Raw genomic sequence first — 20,160 nt, 5'->3', positions numbered from 1 at the left:
AATTTCCATTTAATTTCTAGGTACGTAGGAAAAATACACTGAGCCAAAAATAAGTAAATTAGTTCGAAGTATTATTATGATGCATAGAATAAATATAATATGAGTGGATGAACTCTCTATGTATACGAGTATTTATAATAGAATCGATATTGGTTAAGATTTTTACTTTATTAAATAAAGTTTATAATCATATAAAGAACAATTTTCTTTATTATTTTTTTTGCAGAATAATATAGTCAAAGTAATTAATGTAATGCAAAGTTATGAATACTTAAAAGGCAAAAAAAAGCTACACTTGAGTGTACTCGACTGTGATATACCTCATGTTCTATAAAATCAAATATAATATATAAATATACCAAATTGATATATCAAAAAACACTTCTATCGAAGGGTATATTTGGTATTTCGTTATAGTATATTCTCAATATATACCATAGAATACAAAATATACCAGATTGTGAGTCAAAGCAACTTAGAGGCGATTGCATCAGACGTTTTATGCCATAAAAAAGTATTTCTTATATAACTTCCACAATTTTTATCTGAACTCAACAAAATTTTCAGGAATCATAAATTATTATTTGGTTTTTTTTCGATTTTGAGGGGCGGAAGTGGAATATGTGAAACAACTTGATCATATACTTTATTGGATCGTACATGTTTCCTTCTGCCTGTTACAAACATTGACTGGAAGCACAAAATTATGATACCTTTCTGCCCTTTGAGTAGTGGGTATAACTAAAACAACTAATAAAAGAGTGAGAAATTAAATGAATGCGATGAATTAGGAAGGTATTCTTATACATAGTACAAATATGTTTATAGATTATATAAAAGATGTTATTAATGGTATTCGATTTTTTTTTTACCACTGCTATTTCAATGTACTTCATAGCACAACCTTTTTTTCTTATCATTCATATTTTCTAAAATATTGTGTTAGTAATAATGACAAAATATTTTAATTACTTAAAAATAAATATAAATATTAAACTGTTATAACTAAATTTTGTCTCAAAGTTGCGTTTTTATAATGGTATTTTTAAATTTTAAACGCTTAGGTCATAAGCACTGCTATTTCAACGTTTACAGCTGTATATAAAAAGTAATTCAATTTATTGTTTGATCGGGGTTGACATTTTCAGGGACACATATTTCCGTTATGTGCCTCGAAATGCAGTCCAACTTTACTAATAAACTAATTTATTAAATTAAATTTAATTTTATAATTAAAGTTCTACTAAATAACAAAAAAAATTATTATTATTATTTTATTGAAATAAAGCATGTAATTCCTTATCTAAAGCGATTAAGGCCTTCAGGATATTTTTAACAATAAAATATTTCCGATGTTTTAATTTAACGCCATCTTGCATCTTGAAGTTTTTTTTTTAATTAAACGTATTTTATAATTTAAAATTATGCTTTAATATGGGATTGATATCTATAACTATATTATTTATTAAATTGATATTTTTATATTATTTTAAATTGTATTAATTATGTATGTATTTTCAATATATAACAAATAATATATTTTTATTTAAAATAACGATTATTACAAAGTCTGCCATTTTATTTGTGCAGCCCTGAAAAAGAAGAGAACAAGTGAACAGAAATAGTTCGCCGGCAGCGCAAAAAATTTGAATATGCGCTTGCAACCCTGATCAATGGATCAATGGCGAAGGAATACAGCGGAAGTAAAGTTCTTCGATTTCGCAAAATCGAAAATAAATAAATTCCAAGTCCACACTAACGATTTTGCCATAAGCTGCAAAATCCGCTAAGTATTTTTCAATTGCACATGCAAATTTCGTGCCAAGGAAAGCTCGATAAATTTCTGATTAGAAAAGATTAAAAAGGAAATTCGCAATCGAAGATGAGTGAGAGCAAGGCTAATGTGATTGATGAGCACATGTTGTTCATGTCGTATCTGGAGAATAACTACGAGTTGCCATCGGGACTCAAGAATGACATTATCTATTGCCAGCGTGCAATGCGCGACTTTCTCATGGTGCACACGGTGAGTAAAATTGTCGCAAGTTGTATTTCCAAGTTGATAATTAACTTTTTCTCTCACTCTTCTTGTTGTCTTCCTTCCTATAGTTGGTCTCTGATGTGTTCACGGCGCAGGGGGATGCGGTAAGTATAATAATCTTTCATCTTTAATGTGGCAAATGAATATTGACGGTGGCGTTCTCTATTGATACATTGTTTCGAAAATAATAATTCCCTTTAAGCCAGAGACACTTGCAAGCAAAAGCTTATCATCTGAAATTTGAAACAGACATAAAACGTTAAGGTTCTCTTTACATTTTTCTTTGCATATTTGCAGGATCGCATCGAAATGCAACGCATATTGGATGAATTGGAGCAGGAGATCTATGAGGTCAACGCGGAGCAGACCTATTTGATGCTGCAGATCGAAGAGGACTTGGACAAGTTCTACAAGTGGCTGCAGCAACTGGATGTCGCGATCGTTCCCGATCTGGCCAACGCATTCATCTCCAGCCAGATAGTGCCTTTGATTGCCGATGCCACCTACATAATCGCACCGAACTCGGTGAAGATGCGCGACGATCCGGAGACCCTCATTCGCAGGTACTTTCTCATTTTGGCAGACGATGCTGCTGAGACCGCTGGCAATGAACGAGACGGCGACGAGATCAATCCAAATGAACCATTGTCGCTGGAGAAATTATTTACAGAGGACGAGTTGCCACTTAATACTGTCTCGGAGGTTATTGAAATGCCATCCGATGCTCAAGAGCTGCTCGAGATGTTTCTTGCGCAGGACGAACTGCAGTTGTCCACTGTGAGCTCTGAGAGCGTGCCACAGCCAGAGGACGAGGAGGAGGAGGAGGAGGACAAAGAGGAGCAGGCTATACAGCTGCCAACAGGATATGCAAAAGTTCCAAGTGTTGAAGAAGCTGCCGCAACAGCTTCAATTACTGCAGCAGCTTTAGGTGTTGCACCAACTGCAGATGGAGCAGTTTCAAATCTTGATGCAGCACTTCCAATTGTGGCACCAACTCCCATTGCTGCCTCATCCCCAATTCATGCAGCAGCTTTAGGTGTTGCACCAACTGCAGAGGGCGCAGATTCAAATCTTGAGGAAGATGCAGCACTTCCAATTGTGGCACCAACTCCCATTGCTGCCTCATCTCCAATTCATGCAGCATCTCCAAATATTAAAGAAGCTGCCATAGCTCCAATTCTTGCCCCAGTTCCAAGCGTTGCAGCAGCTTCAGTTCTTGAATCATCTACAGATGCAGATGATGAAGAAGCTGCCGCAGCTCCAATTGTTGCTCCAATTCTTGCAGCTGCTCTAAGTGGTGCATCAAATGCACGTGCTGCAGTTGCAAGTATTGAGAAAGCTGCCGCACTTCCAATTGCCGCAGCAGTTCCACGTGTTGCACCAAAGGAGACGACGAGCAAGAAACGCAATTGGAAGACAGCAGGCAAGAAAGTTGCGAAGGCGCCACCGACTGTGGCACGAAAAAAGCCTGCCACAAAGTCCAAGGCAACTGCTGGTGGAACAACTTCGAACAAGGACTCTTCAGACGGCGGACAGGAGAGTTTCCTTAATCTCTTCGAACTTTGCACCCACGATGTGGTGAGGAAGTTTTACCAACGTCATTCGAAGCGCACTCGGCGCCTTATTATTAAGTAATCAAATGCATATGAATTTGAGAGTAATCTTAAGTTATATAGTCAGTAAATGAACACATGTATGAAATATTATGTGATCAACTATGAATCTCTTCTTCCCACCATTAAAATAAACTGTTCTTCAGGAATTCAAAGAATCATTTGACTTATTATTATCAGCAGCATTTAAATACAATACAATAAAATACGTATTAATGTGAGTATTTGTTTTTTAATAGAAAAAAGAGGCCTTTAAAACACTGTTAAAAACATTTCAAAACATTAAAAAAAAAAAGAATAGTAAATTTACATGTAGTGAGAGATGTTCTAAAGTTTCACAAAAAGCAAGAGATGGTAAGGGGAGTGAGGTAAAAGTTGTGAGTGAGGAGAGATTGAGATCCCTTTAAACTTATCGGGTACATATGAAAATGCCGCAATATATATCGCATAATGGAACCGACACTTTTCTCAATTTATTTCCATTTTTTTAATCAAAATATTTTGGTTAATAATTTGCTAAAACAAAAATGTATATTTAAAAAAAAAATGAAGACATACATTTGTCATTATGTTGAAAAGACAAATGAAATATCAACAAAACAAAAATAAAGGATGTTGAGAGAGTCGGTTACTAACGATAATCGATCAATTTTCGTTTCCAGTGGGAACTACATTTTGTCAAAACGAAAAAAGCTTGTCCATCCCTGTTAAAGCTTGTGTGCGGTGGCAACTCTGGACGGTCCGTTTCATTTTGAAGAGCTAATTGGTGCGCAATAAACTCATCATAAATGGAAAAGGAGAATAAAATTTCCATGAAGCCAGTGACGCAGACAGCGCAGCACAATTCTTCAGCTTCCGGCAATGATCTGTTGGCCCAAAATCGAATCAAAGTGCGTGAAGCGCTGAAGCGAGCCTGCAAGGACAGGCAACAACAAATGACGCCAGTGAAGACAGCGTCGAAACCGCCACCAAAGCGCCAAGGATATTTGGTGCCCCATTCAGAGAGGCTGCAAATGTCCGCAAAATTGCAAGCAGCCAAGAAGAAGAACACCAACAACAACAACAACAATAACAAAAATAACAACGAACGCAGCAGCAGTAACAAAAACATCAAGATCAGCGTCGCGGCTGCGGCTGCCACGAAAAAGCGGACGCCGCCCACTCCGCCCGGGTCTAGGCCAAGACAGCGAGGCCCACGCAAAAGCAAGCTGGAGGTGCGTACATTTCACAAGGAAGATGAAATGGAGTTCTTCAGTTCTGATTCGCCCAAAAAACGTCAAAAGGAAAATGCCATCAATGCCAAAGCTCTTAAAATACCCGACGAGCCAATCGAACAGACAGCGGAGCCTCAGGTGCAGCTGATGGAGCCGCCGCCAGACAAGCGTGTGCTCCTTTCTGAGTACAGCCAGGAGGAGTTTCTAGGACTATTCGGTCTCATTACGCACGAGGTGGCCAAAACACTGTCGCAACAACCCAAGACGAAATGGAAGCGTCGCGTCACCCAGAATAAGTTTTATGGCCATCAGGGCGCTATGAGGCGTGCAAAGACGCTGAAGGCTGAGGCCGAGAAGAAGCAGTAGAATGTTCAGTCAGATGGGGACCCAGTGAGCAATCATCATATACTATAGCTATTTTTTTTACCCACTACGTCAAGTGGAAGTCAGTATGAGCAGGACAACGAAGACAGAACTGGAGGAAAAAACATTTATATTTACATCGCATATACTTAAGTAAAGTTGAGTTGGCAAAGCTGATTTGTTTTACTTAGAAATTAAACACAGCGTAACTAAATTTCAAATTGTTTTCTTTTTCGCATTTTGTGTTCTCTTTTAAATAATCTGGCAGCACTGTCAAGTGTTTAAATTAAGTGGGTCCCTGGTAATGTTTACGCTACTATTTGTCAAGTGGCAACTCTGCCAATCAAAAGCGGTATTTTTGAATACCTTAAATAGCAACCATCTTCTGTTACATGTCAAATGGAGTGTATTGTGATTTCATTAAATTTTATTTGCAAACACAATATACTCTTAAAGGAAAAGATATAATTTCGATAAGCAGCTGCAGTCGATTATGGTCAAAAACTCAATGTAAGTTAATCAATAAAATGTGATGTGTACGCTGAAGTCCTTTCGTTTTGCATGATGAAATACAAGGAGAGAAGCAAGAACACAAGTAGGAGGAGAAGTAAATACAGGAACTGAATTTAGAGGAGGCTGAGTAGCATACTTTCCTCTTCAATCTAAGTGACTTTACTTTTTTTTTGTATTTTTGATTGGAGTCGTTACATTTTTATTTTCCTTTTAGCAATTACAAATAAAAGCGCACCAATTGTGTGCTTAACAAAACAGTCGCAATCCAGACGGACAATTGTTGGCTGAGGAACTGTGGCCAAGGTGTAGCAGCGGCATTGCAGAGATCCCCTTGGCAGAAGCACATGAAGACTTTCTTGTGGTTGTAGATGGTGTCGGCGCAGCGATCCATGTTATCATCGGGGCCACGTTGCACGCACATGCGTTGAATGGCCAGATCGTAATCTGCAAAGATTTATAGAATATTACAAAAATGTATGCGAGCAATATGGCTATCGAGGATCACTTACCATCGAGGGCGTAGGTACCGCCGCCTTCTATCACCTTGCCACACCAGCCACTGGCGCAGGGAATGGCTGAGAGGCCGGGTTCGCGCTCCACGTCGGTGGCATTGAAGCTAAACGGATCCTTGCAGCTGCCTAGCTCGCCACGCGATCTGCATTGGTAGCAACGTCGCAGTGCCGCTGGAATAAAGTCGGGATTGCAATTAATAATGTGTGTGGAGCGTGGCCGAGTTGAAAACCAAAGTTCAGGAGCATTAGCTCTGAAATTTATAGAGCTTGAGGATTTGGATAAACTGGACAAACAAAATTCAAGGTATTTGTTTGTATTTTCTATTTGCTGCTTTGCTGTAAGTATTCTTATTTTAAAATTTGTTAAGCGTTCCAGTAGTTTTCCAAGCACTAATTAACAAAGCCTAATCAACATAAATTTGAATGTCTATTTAGATTGTATTTTAGATGATCGCAGATTGCCATTAACTTTTATACCCTGTTTCACCTTGTGATGACGGGTATCAAAAGTGAAAATTGTAGTTCACTGTAAATTATATTACGCATTCACACATACACAGACGTAGTTGCATGTGCACCGAAACACACACTCACACACATACTTTGGAGCTTGTGCGCAAGCGTATGTGTCTGCGAACAGAAGACTTCAATTGCCAGCAAACTTGTGCACAATCCACTTACCATTTGCCAGAGGTGCCTGGCTGGCCATTATAACGAATATCACAGTTGTAATCAGCAATACAGATGCTTGCATTTTGCACTAAATAAATTCTCTTTGAAAAACCAAAAAAAAATTCCAATAATTAAAAAAAATTGCGTTAAACGCAGCGATGTCGATGATTTATTGTTCTGCGTTTGTTTTTGTGTTGGAGCGCAGTAAATAAGGTTGCCACCTGGCATATAGTTATGATATATGTGCCAATACAACATTGCGTTGTTGCGTGTGACCAGACACATCGAATCGGTTCACAAGATGGCAGCACTGGCGTAGTTTTTCCTATTGTGTCGCAGTGTGTACACACTGTGTCATAGTTTCGTTGTACTATTTCAGCGAAAAATTCATCATCTCAATATCGGGCGTATTTATTTTGTTGTTGTTATTTTCATTCAACAATAACGCAAAGCAAAGTAACGAACGAACCTCAAATGCAGCAATCAACACGCTAAGCAACAAATCTCGTACAAAAAGGAAACAATTTGCAAGCGAAGTGCACACAATATAAACTTGAGTAAAAGCTGCAGTACGTATCACAAAAAAGCAAAAAAACAAACGCTATGAAATTTTGCAAATTGAGAGAGATAGACATCAACAGCAACAGCAACAACAAAAGTGGCCACAGCAGCTGTGCTGCGTAACATGCGCAAGCAATGAAGCTGCAATAATCAAATATTTAAATAGAAATAATCTGCGCGTTTGTCATTCCATCAAACGGCGACGGTAACGGCGACGTCGACGTCGCTGCCGCCCTGCAACGTAACCAGCCATAAAGCTTAAAACGGTGCTGCGGAAGCGTCACTGCTGGCGTAGGCGTTGTTGTTGTTGCTGCTGTTGTGTGTGTTTTTTTTTGTAATTTATTTTAAATGCAACACCTTGCAACTTCAATTGTGGCTTGCTCAAGTTCAATGCTTCAACTCGCGAATTGTTATTGTTATTATTCTGTTATTCTGACTCCGTCTCACTCGCTCTCTCTCGCCGTGTCCGTGTGTTTGTGTGTATTGCTGTGCTTCTCTAACACTTTTTTCATGCATCCCGCAGCAGCTGCCCGCCCACCCATCACCACCCCCTCGTTAAGCAAGCAATAGAGGAGAGCGACTGCTGCAACTGCTAAAAGAGGACGCCATGGACAGCGTCACGCAAACGATGACAACAACAACGGGCAGCAATGCGCTGACATCATCCTTCACTACGAAGAAGAAGGATGCCGCCGCCGACAAGGAGAATCTCTGGTGAGTTTCACAATTGATCATAGTCAGCTGTCCCCCTTTCTCTTCGTCTTCGCTGACGTTTGCAATAATTTTCGGGTGCTGCCATCTCTTTCTCTATTTTTCGTTTTGTGTGTGTGTTTGTGTGTGCCGGCTGCAGGTGCTATTCACCATAGCCTGCCTACCACGCGCCACCCACAGCAACACACCTCACCACACCACCCATTGCCAAAGTAAGCAGCTGATTTCATGGCGGTATTAAATTTAGTGCATGTTGTCATTTTTAACCTCAAACCTCGTTTGGCTCACACACACATACACCTCGACATGCGCATTTAGTTGTGTGTGTGTGTTTTTTGCCAATTTTCTCTTGTGCCGATTTTATGAATTTGTGGCATAAACAAAAATCCTAAACGTTAAAACGGCCACAATTAATAAAGGTACAACATTTGTGTTTGGCAGAGATAGATAAGGGCATACGCAATATGAGAGAGCGAGAGACAAAGAGAGCGTAAACTTTTGACGATGATTCATGAAACAAGCTAAATCGAGGGCAGCGTCGTCGGCAGCGCAGTCAACAGCACACCTTTTGCTTTATCAATCTTCTTGCTGTCGTCGTTGTTACTGTTGTGTCGAGTCTAATGAGCAAGGCACACACAGACACTCACACACAGTCGCACACTTGTGAGCTATCGATAGTTGGTCAGCTGTCAGCCAAGTCCAATTGGAATTCGCATTGTCCAATAAGCGCGAGTTGATTTGAGCCGACTCTATGCGTGCAAGTGTGTGTGTGTGTAGGCGATGTTGTCATCGTCCGAATATGTACACAAAGAGAGCAAAAAGAAGAGAAAACAACAGCAGGTCGCGCATGTGCAGAGAGAAAAATACAAAATGCGAAAGAAATTCAGATTTCCTTTTAATGCTTGAAGCAAAACACATTTAACTATATTTGTTTTTGCTATTTTCCTACTAGTTTGATATTTGATATGGTTTTTTGCTAGCAAAATTGTTATCGAAAAGTCAGTTGGCTTGAGTTTAATTCAAAATGCAATAAAAACAAATGCGTAATATTTTTTGCGAAAAGGCAAAACACATTTACAACATTTATTAACTAACTTGTTAACTGGTGTCAAATTTATCTAGCAATATTATTGAATTGACTGTTGTCAGGCGTAAAGTTATCGGAAATCGATAGTTTGAGTTTCACGTTAAGTGATAATACAAAATATGAATTCACTTTTTGCGCTAATGCGGAACAAATCTCATTACAATATTTGAGATTGTGATAGCAAAATTATTTTGGATAGTTAGCAGTAACGTTATTGATGAAGTTTGGACAATTGATAGTCAGATATTTTAGATAGTTTTGTTATTTCGATATGCATATAGTTTTATTATGTATTCGTATATTCTTCGAGGGGTTTCCCCCAAAATAGAATGTTTTACATTTCTTCGATAAACACGACGTCATTGTCGTTGTCTTCGTTCTCGTTATCGTTATCGAAATGCCTTTGCTGCTGCTGTTGCTGCTGTTTATCGAAGTTGTTTTGAATACGCTCTAACAAATCGGTGGCTACCAGCGCAAAATCCTCCCACAGTGCATCCGGTGTAGCTTCAGGATCTGCTTCCGCCTCCTTCTCTTCGTTATGTCCCTCCTCCACCTCGTCTTCCTCCTCCTGGTCCTGCTCGTGTTCCTCGTCGCCAGCCATCAACACACGCTCCTCATCCAGATAATCCGCCAGCAGCTCGCTCACCTCGTCCAGGATGTTGCCACTGCGGCACAAGGCGGCCGCACACTGCACATCGATCAGGAGATTCCACAGCGCCTGGCACACAATGTTCGCGAGGAACCAATCCTCCTGCTCCAGGGCACCACGCAACAGGAGCGCCAACAGTTCGGCACCACGCAGCTGAAGGAACGGAGCACGCTGTTCGCCATCGCCCAGCAGATTGACGAGCACTCCAATGGCACAGGTGCGCAGCTCGTAATCCTGGCCACTCGCCTGCCGCGTCAGCTGTTGCACCATCAGCGGCAATCCGCCGGCGGCGCAGAAGCAACGACGCGCCTCCTCGTTACGCGTCAGATTACCGAGCACACGGGCAATCTCCACTTTGGTGGGCAGCGCTCGCGGGGATTGACATCGTGCCAGGGCATTGGCCAGCTCCGTGGACAGCTCAGCGATGAGGCTATGCAACGAACCGGCTGCTGGTGTCGCTGCCACCGGCAGTTGTCCCGACTTGTCCTGATAGAAGCAGAGATTATGCAGTGCACCGAGCGTGGCATGCAACAGCTCAAGCTGCTCCAGTGGCTGCTCCACATCCGCGCTGGCGTCAAGCACAGCGGTGGCATGCCTCAGCAGACGTAAGAGCACGGCACCGAGGTCATGCAGATTACCCAGGCCGGCGCCAACTTCGGCATTGACGCTCATATTGGCCACGACACGGATGAGCTTGATCTGGGCATCGAGCAGGGATTCGCTGCGCTGTGCCGGCGAGCTGCGTTCGCTCAGCTGCTGCAGCACGTCCAGGAGATACTGCATGGCCACATCGTTGTGAAAGTACTGCAAAGAGATGGAAGCGAAGATAATTAGAGGAAGAGGACAAACTGAAGAATGGAACTCACTTGAATGCGCGCCGTCTCGTGCTTGGCCAGAATGTTGCCCAGCATGTAGCCCAGGCGACTGAGCACCGCCAGCAGACGCTCGCTGCTCTGCTGCGCCTGGTTGAGCTTGCCACACGATGGTCCCAGCAGCATGCCAATGCGTGCCGCATACTGATGCAGCGTCTCGCAGCAGTCCGCATCCTCGGAGAGAACGCTGCAAGCGACGAGACGAGTTAGCGACAGAGTCGAGGATGAGGATGAGGATGATGATTCACTTGAGGCTTACCTGAGTGTGCGCACCACATTCGCCTGGACCTCCAACTCGGCCATGGCCACCTCGGCGGCGCGTATGAGATGCGGACACGCCAGCTGCAGTTGCAGCTGCAGCCGCTGCTGCTGCTTGGCGACATCCGCGAGAGCGCGCAACGCCGCCGACAGCTGATAGAGCGTGTGCAGCGGGGGACCGCTGAGGCGACGCGTGGCGCCCGCCTCGTTGAGCATTTGCAGATGAAGGACCATCAGATCGACGGCACCATGACGCGCCAGACGCGACACCAGCGTCTGCTGGCCGCTCAGCTTGCGCTGATTCGTCTCGGGCTTGAGCACGGCAGCCGCTGCAGTCAGCGCAGCTGTGGTGGGCGAGGGCAGCGGCGCCTCAAAGCCGCTGGCCCAGTTGCGATTGAGCGCATCGTCGCGTTCCTGTGCGCTGCTGGCGGTGAGAAAGCGTATGCAGCCGTAGGCATAAATGCAGGCCTCGGGTTCGTCGAGGGGCGACGCATGGCCCAGGCCATCGATGAGCAGCTCGAGGACGTCGTGCTCGTGGAATAGGCCGTCGTGCTGTTCATGGCGCGCCACCTTGAAGATCAGCTTACAGGCACCCGTCAAGTTGCTGCCCGTCACACGCAGCTGCAGAGCAAAGAGAGAGACAGGGAGACAGGATAACTTTCGGTCTGAGCGGAATTTGGGAACATCAACACACTTACCGCTAGGACAACGCGTGCAACGGCGAGCAGGACGCGCGGTGAAGTGCATTCCACGAGGCCGTAGAGACCGCCCAGGATGAAGGCACGCTTGAAGTGACGCTCCTGCTTGCGCACACGCGTGTACAGCTCCTGCAGGATCTGTGGAGAACAGAGAGAACGGGGATATTATCAGAAACAGAGACTTGCAGAGACTTTCCCTTCGACCCCCTTCGACTTAGCTCACCGCATTGATGTGCTGCACTGTCTCGGCGCTGCAATCCTTGAGCCCCGCATGCTGCTTGAGCAGCTCGATGAGTGTCTCGGTGCTGCACTGGCCCAACAAGGCGCCATTGCGTGTGGGCGGTGGCGCGGTGCCCTGAGCACTTGCTGCACCCGGCAATGCGGGCAACTGACGTGGAGCGCCGGCTGCTCCCGCTGTTGCTGTTGGCGTCGTCGTCTTGCCCTTGAGCTTCAGTTCAACGCCCGCAACCGATGACGGTGTCGTTGGCATCGTCGTTTCGTTCTGCAGATAACGCATACTGTGTGTGGCAGCAAAAGAAGAGGAGGCACCAATGAGCAAACGGGAACGGAGAGAAGAGGATACTTGTTTCTACTTACGAAAAGGCACTGGGCGGACGTCCGGCTAGCGCAACTTTGCCGTAGAGCACGCGTCCGGGTTCGCGTGGCGTGATTGGACGTCGAGTGCTGACCAGACGAGCGCCACCCCCGGCTGCCGTCGATGCTGTCGCCGCTCCCGACGTTGTTGTCGTGGACAGATCGCCCAGAAAGAGTTTCGCCTCGCTGATGAGCTCGGCGGACGTCTTGCGTCTTCCCATTCCCATGCCCATGCCCATGCCGAGACCCAGTCGCAGTCCACAATCGGCTGCAGGTTTCTGCGGCAGCTCCTTTTGATGAGACTTCTTTGTCTGAAGCTCCGGAACTGCTGCTGACTGTTGTTGTTGTTGTTGTTGTTGTTGTGATGGCATCTCCTGCTTTGGCTGTGTTCGCGTCTCGCTGCGCGAACGTCGCTTCAGCAGCAAGCTCATCCTCTCCCTGTTCTCTGATCAAATGTGATCTAATTATTCTGCGTATTAGTTTAGTTTTTTTGTTATTTTTTTTTGGGGTTTTTACGCGTGCCGCGCTGTTGAAAGTGCACACTGGGAATGCCAAAGACGTCGCGTCTCCAGGCTGCCAACGGCAAGAACTTCATCAGCTTTGGAAAATATTTTTCGTTTGGGCCTTTCGTGCACCATGCCAACCAAACCTGCAACCCACACACGACTCCCCGCAGGTGCGAGCGAGTCGGTGATACACAGCCAGTTGTGCCGGGTTGTTTGCATGTCTCTCTCTCGCGAAGTGTGAAGCGAGCCACCACCGGGCAAAACGACATCCAGGCCACAGTGGTGCAAGGTTCACAAAAAAAAAAAGAAACTATCAGAGAATTCTTTCGCACTAATCATTTCATATTTAAAGTCGTTCCTAATTGATATTTATGTGTGTCATAGCATTAATCTCAATCAACAATTTGTTTCTTTATCAAATCTGGTCAATAATTTCGTTTTTGTAGGAAAGAAAAAACCTTCTTTTAAATTGTCATTTGATTACTGAAAACAGTGGGTTTCCATTATAAGTCAAGTCTCTTTTAAGTAGCTTTAATATATTTTTAAATTGAAATTAAATGATAGAATATTGTTAATTGAAGCTAAACAACAAATTTGGGATTATATTGAATGCATTTCCTTCTGTAAAAGAATGTCGCATATTTTATTTATTGGTTTTTCCATTTTTATTATTTAGTTCACAAATAATCTTTAAAAATCTTCTTAATTATATGGATTGTGCTTCCTTGTATAAGAATGACACACATTAATTTCACCAATAATCTCTACCCTGAAATGTAAAACTATTTTCTGATTTTCATTCAAGTTTCTATTATTACATTTAATTTTAAATGGAAATTATGTTATAACAATGTTTTAAAATGGCGATTACTAATTGTAAAGTGGTGCATTAAAATGTTGTTAAAACTGTTTTGTATACAAAATCAATACTTTTCTAATGATTCACATTGTGATAAAGCAACTGCTTTGCATTGCAATGATTAATCTTTAAAGTATTTGCAAAACAATTGTGCAATGTTATGAATAGAATGACTGAATTACAGTTGCCATCGATTTCAGCCCACTGTGCGGGACAAAAACACCTTTGAATAAACAATAGAAGAGAGCAGTTAAAAACTAAAAGTCAGAAAGCGGGCAATCGATATTCGCAGCTCTCGCAGTTCGCAGTTCGAACTCGCGCTTTTTTTTTTTGTTTTTAATGTTTTGCTTTTTTTGTTGGTGTTGTTGTTGTTTTGTTTGGCACGAAGGCGACGCGTGCTGCCAGGAGGAGGAAATAGGACCATTGGCGTCGTCCATCCAGTTGCCCCAATGAATAAACGCCATTTGCATGTCATTCAGTCAGCCAGTCAGTCAGTCAGTTGGATGAATGAGTCAGTTTGGTCAGCACTGGGAAGTGAACAACTTTTCAATCGAAATATTTAATTGGATTTAATTGAATTGCACAAAATGTGTTGTGCTGAAATTGCATGGCCCGTAAAATATTGACTCAGGTCAGCGTGTTCCACTTACTATACATACATATATATATAAATATATTTGTATATAGTATAATTGTATTGAAGAGAGGGAGGGAGAAGGTAGAACAGGACGACGTTGACGGTGTTGTTGCCACCATAAATAGGGGACGCATAGGGATGCAATTAGTTTGATTGCGTGGCATGACACAGTCTTCAGCTTCTGTTCATTTTTGTGGTGACACGAAATTGGGGGCAGCGTTAATGTAGATTGCGAAAATTTGATAGCCAAGCCACTCAAGAGGAGGAGAGAAGCGAAGAGAAAGGAGCAGGAGCAGGAGCAAGAACAGGAAGTGACCCAATTGTTTTTAACGACACCTCGCATTTTGCCCCGTTGCAGGTCAGCGATATTGAATGAAGTACAAACACAAGGCAGCACAAAGTTACCATCAAACAAATCTGTACTAGTATTAGGTGATAATGCCACTGGCAAGACGACACTCATTGCCAAGCTGCAGGGCGTCGAGGATCCCAAGAAGGGCTCCGGCCTTGAGTATGCATACATTGATGTCAAGGATGAGTACAGAGACGGTAAGCAAGATGATTTACTAAGCATTATAGCTATCTATTATATATTCTATTTTTCCTTACTTCTTACAGATATGACGCGCCTAAGCGTTTGGGTTCTGGATGGCGATCCAGGACACACAAATCTGCTGCACTATGCGCTTAACGAAACGAACTATGCACACACCCTCGTCATATTAACAGTCTCGATGACACAGCCGTGGGGCTGGCTCGAGCAGCTCAATCAATGGATCAAGGTGCTGGCCCAGCACATTGAGAGCCTGCAATTGGATCCCAAAGAGAAGGAGGCGGCCCGTCAACGTTTGGCAACGACGTGGCAAAGCTATTGCGAGGTCGGCGACGATTTGGATCCCGGCTCACCAGTGAAACGCACCATGCACAACAATTCTATTGATGAGGATGATCTGTTGCCGCTGACAGAGGACGCACTAATTACAAATCTGGGCCTCGACATTGTTGTCGTTGTCACAAAGGTGCGCAGACGTTTTTTCTGTTGAAAATTGGAACTTACCTAATGTATATAAATCTATATTTAGACGGACTACATGACAACGCTTGAGAAGGAGTACGAGTATCGAGATGAACACTTTGATTTCATACAGCAATGGATACGGAACTTTTGCCTGCGGCACGGCACCTCGCTCTTTTACACCAGCGTCAAAGAGGATAAAAACTGTGATCTCCTTTACAAATATCTAACGCATCGAATTTATGGTCTACCATTCCGTACGCCAGCGCTAGTCGTTGAAAAGGATGCGGTGCTCATGTGAGTATTTGATCTACTATACTTTTTTTTTTATTGCATTACATTGCTGAGCTAATTTGCATCATTTGAAATTACAGTCCGGCGGGTTGGGATAGCCTCAAGAAAATAAGTATTCTATATGAGAACATGCATGCGGTCAAGGCCGAGAATCATTACACAGACATAATCAAAGCGCCGCCAACACGAAAGGTATGCAGAAACTTGTAATCGATCTTGGTCAACTCATTTATTTGTTCATATTTTCAACTGCTGCAGGCGGTTTCCAATCGCGAGACAGAGGTGCAAACGGAGGACGAACAGGCGTTCTTGGCGCGCCAGCAGGAGATACTCAAGCAAGGTGGCCAGGTGCGCGGTGAGTCGCCGTTGCGTTCTCAAGGCGCCAGCGCTGGCGGCAACAAGGCCGGACCACGTACGCCCGGCAGTGCCGGCCAGAGTTCACCCAAAAAGGTAAGAGAACGAATATGCATAGTGAAAACTCTTTTATTAATGTTTTCCAATTTTAGATCGATCCCAAGCTAACGCCTGCCACGCCGGGCGGTGAAGGTGTGCTGGCCAACTTCTTTAACTCTCTGCTACACAAAAAGTCCGGTGGACCAGCTGGCGGACCGGCAGGTGCAGCCAGTCCAGGCGGTGGCATGGGCACGCCACGGACCTCCAATGGCACCGATGCTCTGATGACGGCCGAGAAGTTGGCCGTGCGCTCAGATGCCGCTGCCGAGCTGGATCGATTGGCGCGTAGCGTTAAAAAGGATATCGATCTGTCCCAAAGTGAGTGTTGAATGTGTGTCTGCGCCACAACAGCAACAGTAACCACAACCACAACCACAACAAATATCTACAGTAACAACAGCAACACACTAAACAACTGCAACGTCTACACAATGATATCAATGAGATAAACATCTGTTAAACAAACAAAAAAAAAAAAAAAAAACTGCTGCTGCCCATTAAATGAGCAATACGCAGCAATTGAAATGACATCGGTAGCGTTAGTTTAGCGTGCAAAAGTATAAAGTATACAACATATAAAATGAAGAGAAACCCATATGAAAGACATCAAAGACACACACACACAACATTTATGGAGAATGGGCTAAGGTCTTATTCTTAGGTAAAAAGTGAACACACACATTTAGCTTATCGTTTCCGACTTGTCCGACATGCACGTGCTTAATCTATACGTATTTAAAAAAAGGAAACAGAAAATATAAATATATTTATAATAATTATGATTTATTATTATTTTTCTTTTCTGTTCATTTGGGGCCACACTTGTGTATAATAATAATAATAATTTATTTAAATTATGTAATTGTTGAAAGTGTAAATTACAAAGTGCGATGCTGTTGTCCACTGAGAAGAGATTCAAAACTAAGCGATGCTCATGCCCCATGCGCCCAGAGGGCGTGGCAATTGCTTACACACACACCTACACACACTTTACACTTAACTGTAGTTGATAGCTTGTATGTACTTTTTAATTATATTAATTAATTACACAACACACATACACACTGGCTTTATGTAGTATTTGTTAGAAACATTTTTTTTTTTGGCGCCCTTAAGAGCAAGTAAAAGGCTGGCAAAAGATAGATGAAGATGAAGTGGAGGCAAGGAACAACAAATGGAAAAGCAACGCAAGTGAAATTTGATATGAATATGAATATTTAATTTATGTAAAGTGCTAATTTAGGCTTCAATCAAAATGCAATTGTTGCGTATCTTTTGTTTTTCTTTGTGTGTGATGATGATGATGATTATTGAAAGCAAATTTGATTTTAACATAGTCTGATTATTATTTTTTCTCGCTCAAAGCCACACGCGTTTAATTAATATAGAATACAAGAAGAAATACGAGAACAATGTAACACAAAAAAAAACATTAAACAAAAAAAAAAAAAAACATAAACACTATTATGAACTAATTTAACTAAGCAATTTTTAAAATGATAACTGAAACTAACTGAAATTCTTTTTATGTTTAAAAGTCAAGCGCAAGAAATCAGATGTACTCACGACCAATCGCTTTAATACGACCCCCCAAAATCTATAACCATTTGTGAGAGGCAAACATACCTATATATAGTATATATTTATATACCACATATATACTAAAAACATATTATAGTATATATGAAAGATGAGAGATGATATAATCGGCATGATCATGATTTTTGTTTGGATTGAATCACCACAATTTTAATGTTTTCCCCCTCTTAAATTTAAATAAAACTATACATTGTGTTCAATTTGATTTGTTAATTTGTAATTGAAGTGTCAACAGAGAGTGTGTGCGAGGCGCGATGAGTGAATAATGTTTGTACTTTTGTATGCCGGATCACGGGTCAGAATAAAAGCTTAAACCTCGCTTAAACGATTTAACATAATTGCTTTTTTGTATGTACATTTTGTATTCGATCGAACCACTTTTTGCCATATCATTTGGCCCACTTTGCAGGCAAAGCAGCAGCAACTAACGCTCACACAACAAGCCTTCTTGATATTCATATTCGCCTCTCGCTCTACGCTGTGTGTCTCTTCTAATCAATAACAACAAAAACAAAAACAACAAGTGAATTATACAGAAAACTTATAAATAAAAAGAACATTTGTGCGACAAGACTATATTTTTATGTATAATAAATAAATTATGGATTGCCTATAATAAATATTGTATTACATATTAACAACAACAAGATAATTGTGCGAATTATTTGATGGTATTTATTCTGAAAGAATTACATAAGTACAATTACAAGAATGAACAACAATAGCGTTTAAAATAAAACATCATAGAAAATATTTGAAAAATATCGACACAAGTGTTGACTTTTTACGTGAACAAAGAACAAATTTAATGTAAATGCATATAATTAAATAAATACAAATATAAAATGCAACAACAACTACAAAATGAAACCTAAATAAATCAATACAAAAAGAACAAAATTTAAACATGCAAATTTCCAAATAAAAAGTATACAAAAAACTTATGCGACTCTTAATTCATATAATTCGATGTCAAATGATATTTTAATTTGACTTTCGGATCGTAAACTTTTTAAAGTACATATTTTAAATTGAAATGTCCGCTAGGTGGCGGCAGCTCTGTCTGCTATCTCTCTCTATAATATGTAGTGGCGAATAACTGTTTAAATAATTTTTGTGATAATTATCTGCTAGTTTTAAAGCTTTGAAAATATCTAAAAATATATAAAAGTCTTCACAACCTGTTGTGATGATCGGCTGAGTAAAAGAATAATTCATATTGATCACTTTATTGCCTGCATATACGGTCTGTCTCCGCTAGATGGCGACACCCTTTGTCGGCTATCTCTTTCTATACTATGTTGTGGAATTGTTCAATTATTGGTTGAGTCAAATGATCGATCGTTCTGAAATTTGGAGTTCATTTAAACAATATTTATTGGTATTTAAGATAATATTTATTACTCATATTAATCATAATTTATTATGATTGCGGAGTAAGTTTAGCTAGCTTGAAGACTAAACTCATTTCTGTCTACTGTGCATATTTTTGGGTCCACGTAAATCACAATGTTGGGAGTTGGGTTGGAGGTGAGAGACAACAAATCATTTGAATTGTGAATTGAGACAAAACACTTGAGTTCTCGGTAAATTTGGGATTCGTCGGAACCGGAAACGGAAATGCAAAAGTCAAAAGCCCTCGAGGGGTCTCTGAGTAATAAGAACTATGGCAATAATGTGAACATGAACGTCAGCAGGAAAACCTTTGATGTGGAGTCGAGGCATCAAGGCATCGAGGCAGCCAGCCAGCATTTTATTAATGATGTTGCAGTCGGCTGCTGATGATTATCGGGTTTCAAAAGGAAGGAATGCGCTGTGCTGAACGAGGAGTGAGGAGTGAGGAGGAGGCAGGCCATAACCGTTTTCACATCATTGATATTTTCATTTCGATAATGATTTTCACAAAACGCCAATCTCCGCCACACTTTCTCTCTCTTTGTCTCTCTCTCTCTCTCTCTGTAGCTGTTTTGCCCCAAGGTCTGATTTGGCGCTTGGCGCCTGGCGTCAAAGGAACAGCTGGCAGCTGCCGGTTGCTATGTTGGCCCCATGTTTGCCTTGATAGCTGCAAGGATAACACTTTACTTGACCTTTGTGTTTGTGTGTTTGTGTGCGCGTTTGATAAATGATGACGTCGCTCTGCCCGCCCCGCAGCTTTGTCATTGCTCTCTCTTCGTCTCCGTCTCCGTCTCCGTTTCGGTCTGCCTCTTTCTCTCTGGCATTGTCGTGTCGCGTTGCCTTTGCTACTTTGTTGATACTTAGTTGTGTGTATTGTTTTAGCTCGCATCCTTGCGTTTCGCTCTGTGTCCTGATGTGATGTGCTGCCAACTTGGGTTGCCTGCTCCATTCTTTTATCCTGCAGCCAGACCAGGCGCTTGATACGTGCTCATTTTGCTTATTGCTAGTGCTGCCATTTCCCCATCCTCCCTTCCCCATCCCCCA

At 42.1% G+C, this 20,160-nt stretch overlaps 5 protein-coding genes across 8 annotated transcripts; 3 read left to right on the top strand and 2 right to left on the bottom strand.

Moving 5' to 3' along the window:
• Positions 1-1,796: 1,796 nt before the first annotated feature.
• LOC133847308 (protein PRRC2C-like) lies at positions 1,797-3,842 on the top strand. The gene is made up of 3 exons (XM_062282269.1): positions 1,797-2,026; positions 2,110-2,145; positions 2,339-3,842. Exons 1-3 carry the CDS (start codon positions 1,883-1,885, stop codon positions 3,674-3,676), a joined length of 1,518 nt encoding a protein of 505 aa, XP_062138253.1. The 5' UTR covers positions 1,797-1,882; the 3' UTR covers positions 3,677-3,842.
• A 54-nt stretch (positions 3,843-3,896) lies between these two features.
• LOC133847309 (putative uncharacterized protein DDB_G0280071) lies at positions 3,897-5,445 on the top strand. 2 transcript variants are annotated; one of them, XM_062282270.1, is made up of 2 exons: positions 3,897-4,008; positions 4,317-5,445. In XM_062282270.1, exon 2 carries the CDS (start codon positions 4,443-4,445, stop codon positions 5,232-5,234), a length of 792 nt encoding a protein of 263 aa, XP_062138254.1. In that variant the 5' UTR covers positions 3,897-4,008; positions 4,317-4,442; the 3' UTR covers positions 5,235-5,445. The 2 variants fall into 2 exon arrangements, with proteins under 2 accessions (XP_062138254.1, XP_062138255.1); XM_062282271.1 differs by having other exon boundaries at positions 3,941-4,022.
• Positions 5,446-5,908: 463 nt separating this feature from the next.
• LOC133847307 (uncharacterized) lies at positions 5,909-7,136 on the bottom strand. The gene is made up of 3 exons (XM_062282267.1): positions 6,938-7,136; positions 6,254-6,427; positions 5,909-6,188 (listed from the first exon to the last, which is right to left on the bottom strand). Exons 1-3 carry the CDS (start codon positions 7,008-7,010, stop codon positions 5,962-5,964), a joined length of 474 nt encoding a protein of 157 aa, XP_062138251.1. The 5' UTR covers positions 7,011-7,136; the 3' UTR covers positions 5,909-5,961.
• Positions 7,137-7,276: 140 nt separating this feature from the next.
• LOC133847306 (cytoplasmic dynein 1 light intermediate chain 1) lies at positions 7,277-18,341 on the top strand. 3 transcript variants are annotated; one of them, XM_062282265.1, is made up of 9 exons: positions 7,277-7,497; positions 8,016-8,203; positions 14,719-14,909; positions 14,979-15,379; positions 15,443-15,672; positions 15,750-15,861; positions 15,928-16,119; positions 16,176-16,440; positions 17,661-18,341. In XM_062282265.1, the coding sequence occupies exons 2-9, from the start codon at positions 8,097-8,099 to the stop codon at positions 17,723-17,725; spliced, it is 1,563 nt and encodes a 520-aa protein (XP_062138249.1). In that variant the 5' UTR covers positions 7,277-7,497; positions 8,016-8,096; the 3' UTR covers positions 17,726-18,341. The 3 variants fall into 3 exon arrangements, with proteins under 3 accessions (XP_062138249.1, XP_062138248.1, XP_062138250.1); XM_062282264.1 differs by having other exon boundaries at positions 8,013-8,203; XM_062282266.1 differs by lacking the exon at positions 17,661-18,341 and having other exon boundaries at positions 7,279-7,497; positions 8,013-8,203; positions 16,176-17,581.
• LOC133847304 (armadillo repeat-containing protein 2) lies at positions 9,537-13,190 on the bottom strand. The gene is made up of 6 exons (XM_062282263.1): positions 12,362-13,190; positions 11,988-12,282; positions 11,765-11,902; positions 11,068-11,687; positions 10,803-10,995; positions 9,537-10,740 (listed from the first exon to the last, which is right to left on the bottom strand). The coding sequence occupies exons 1-6, from the start codon at positions 12,787-12,789 to the stop codon at positions 9,622-9,624; spliced, it is 2,793 nt and encodes a 930-aa protein (XP_062138247.1). The 5' UTR covers positions 12,790-13,190; the 3' UTR covers positions 9,537-9,621.
• Positions 18,342-20,160: the final 1,819 nt, after the last annotated feature.

This window comes from Drosophila sulfurigaster, chromosome X (genome assembly GCF_023558435.1).
Source record: "Drosophila sulfurigaster albostrigata strain 15112-1811.04 chromosome X, ASM2355843v2, whole genome shotgun sequence".
Taxonomy (NCBI): Eukaryota; Metazoa; Arthropoda; class Insecta; order Diptera; family Drosophilidae; genus Drosophila; species Drosophila sulfurigaster.
Note: the sequence above shows the minus strand (reverse complement) of the source record. Positions and strands in the feature narration are given on the sequence as shown.

What these genes read in the sequence shown, in the direction of transcription:
- LOC133847304 (XM_062282263.1), bottom strand. Translation starts at nt 12,789, where the DNA reads ATGAGCTTGCTGCTGAAGCGACGTTCGCGCAGCGAGACGCGAACACAG. An exon ending in CAGTGCAGCACATCAATGCG is followed by an intron (nt 11,903 to 11,987) that starts GTGAGCTAAGTC and finishes TGTTCTCCACAG; the next exon opens with ATCCTGCAGGAGCTGTACAC. An exon ending in ACGAGACGGCGCGCATTCAA is followed by an intron (nt 10,741 to 10,802) that starts GTGAGTTCCATT and finishes ATCTCTTTGCAG; the next exon opens with TACTTTCACAACGATGTGGC.
- LOC133847308 (XM_062282269.1), top strand. Translation starts at nt 1,883, where the DNA reads ATGAGTGAGAGCAAGGCTAATGTGATTGATGAGCACATGTTGTTCATG. An exon ending in ACTTTCTCATGGTGCACACG is followed by an intron (nt 2,027 to 2,109) that starts GTGAGTAAAATT and finishes TCCTTCCTATAG; the next exon opens with TTGGTCTCTGATGTGTTCAC. An exon ending in TCACGGCGCAGGGGGATGCG is followed by an intron (nt 2,146 to 2,338) that starts GTAAGTATAATA and finishes GCATATTTGCAG; the next exon opens with GATCGCATCGAAATGCAACG.
- LOC133847309 (XM_062282270.1), top strand. Translation starts at nt 4,443, where the DNA reads ATGGAAAAGGAGAATAAAATTTCCATGAAGCCAGTGACGCAGACAGCG.
- LOC133847307 (XM_062282267.1), bottom strand. Translation starts at nt 7,010, where the DNA reads ATGCAAGCATCTGTATTGCTGATTACAACTGTGATATTCGTTATAATG. An exon ending in CCAGGCACCTCTGGCAAATG is followed by an intron (nt 6,428 to 6,937) that starts GTAAGTGGATTG and finishes ACTTTATTCCAG; the next exon opens with CGGCACTGCGACGTTGCTAC. An exon ending in CGGTACCTACGCCCTCGATG is followed by an intron (nt 6,189 to 6,253) that starts GTAAGTGATCCT and finishes AAATCTTTGCAG; the next exon opens with ATTACGATCTGGCCATTCAA.
- LOC133847306 (XM_062282265.1), top strand. Translation starts at nt 8,097, where the DNA reads ATGGACAGCGTCACGCAAACGATGACAACAACAACGGGCAGCAATGCG. An exon ending in TTGTTGTCGTTGTCACAAAG is followed by an intron (nt 15,380 to 15,442) that starts GTGCGCAGACGT and finishes ATCTATATTTAG; the next exon opens with ACGGACTACATGACAACGCT. An exon ending in GAAAAGGATGCGGTGCTCAT is followed by an intron (nt 15,673 to 15,749) that starts GTGAGTATTTGA and finishes TTGAAATTACAG; the next exon opens with TCCGGCGGGTTGGGATAGCC.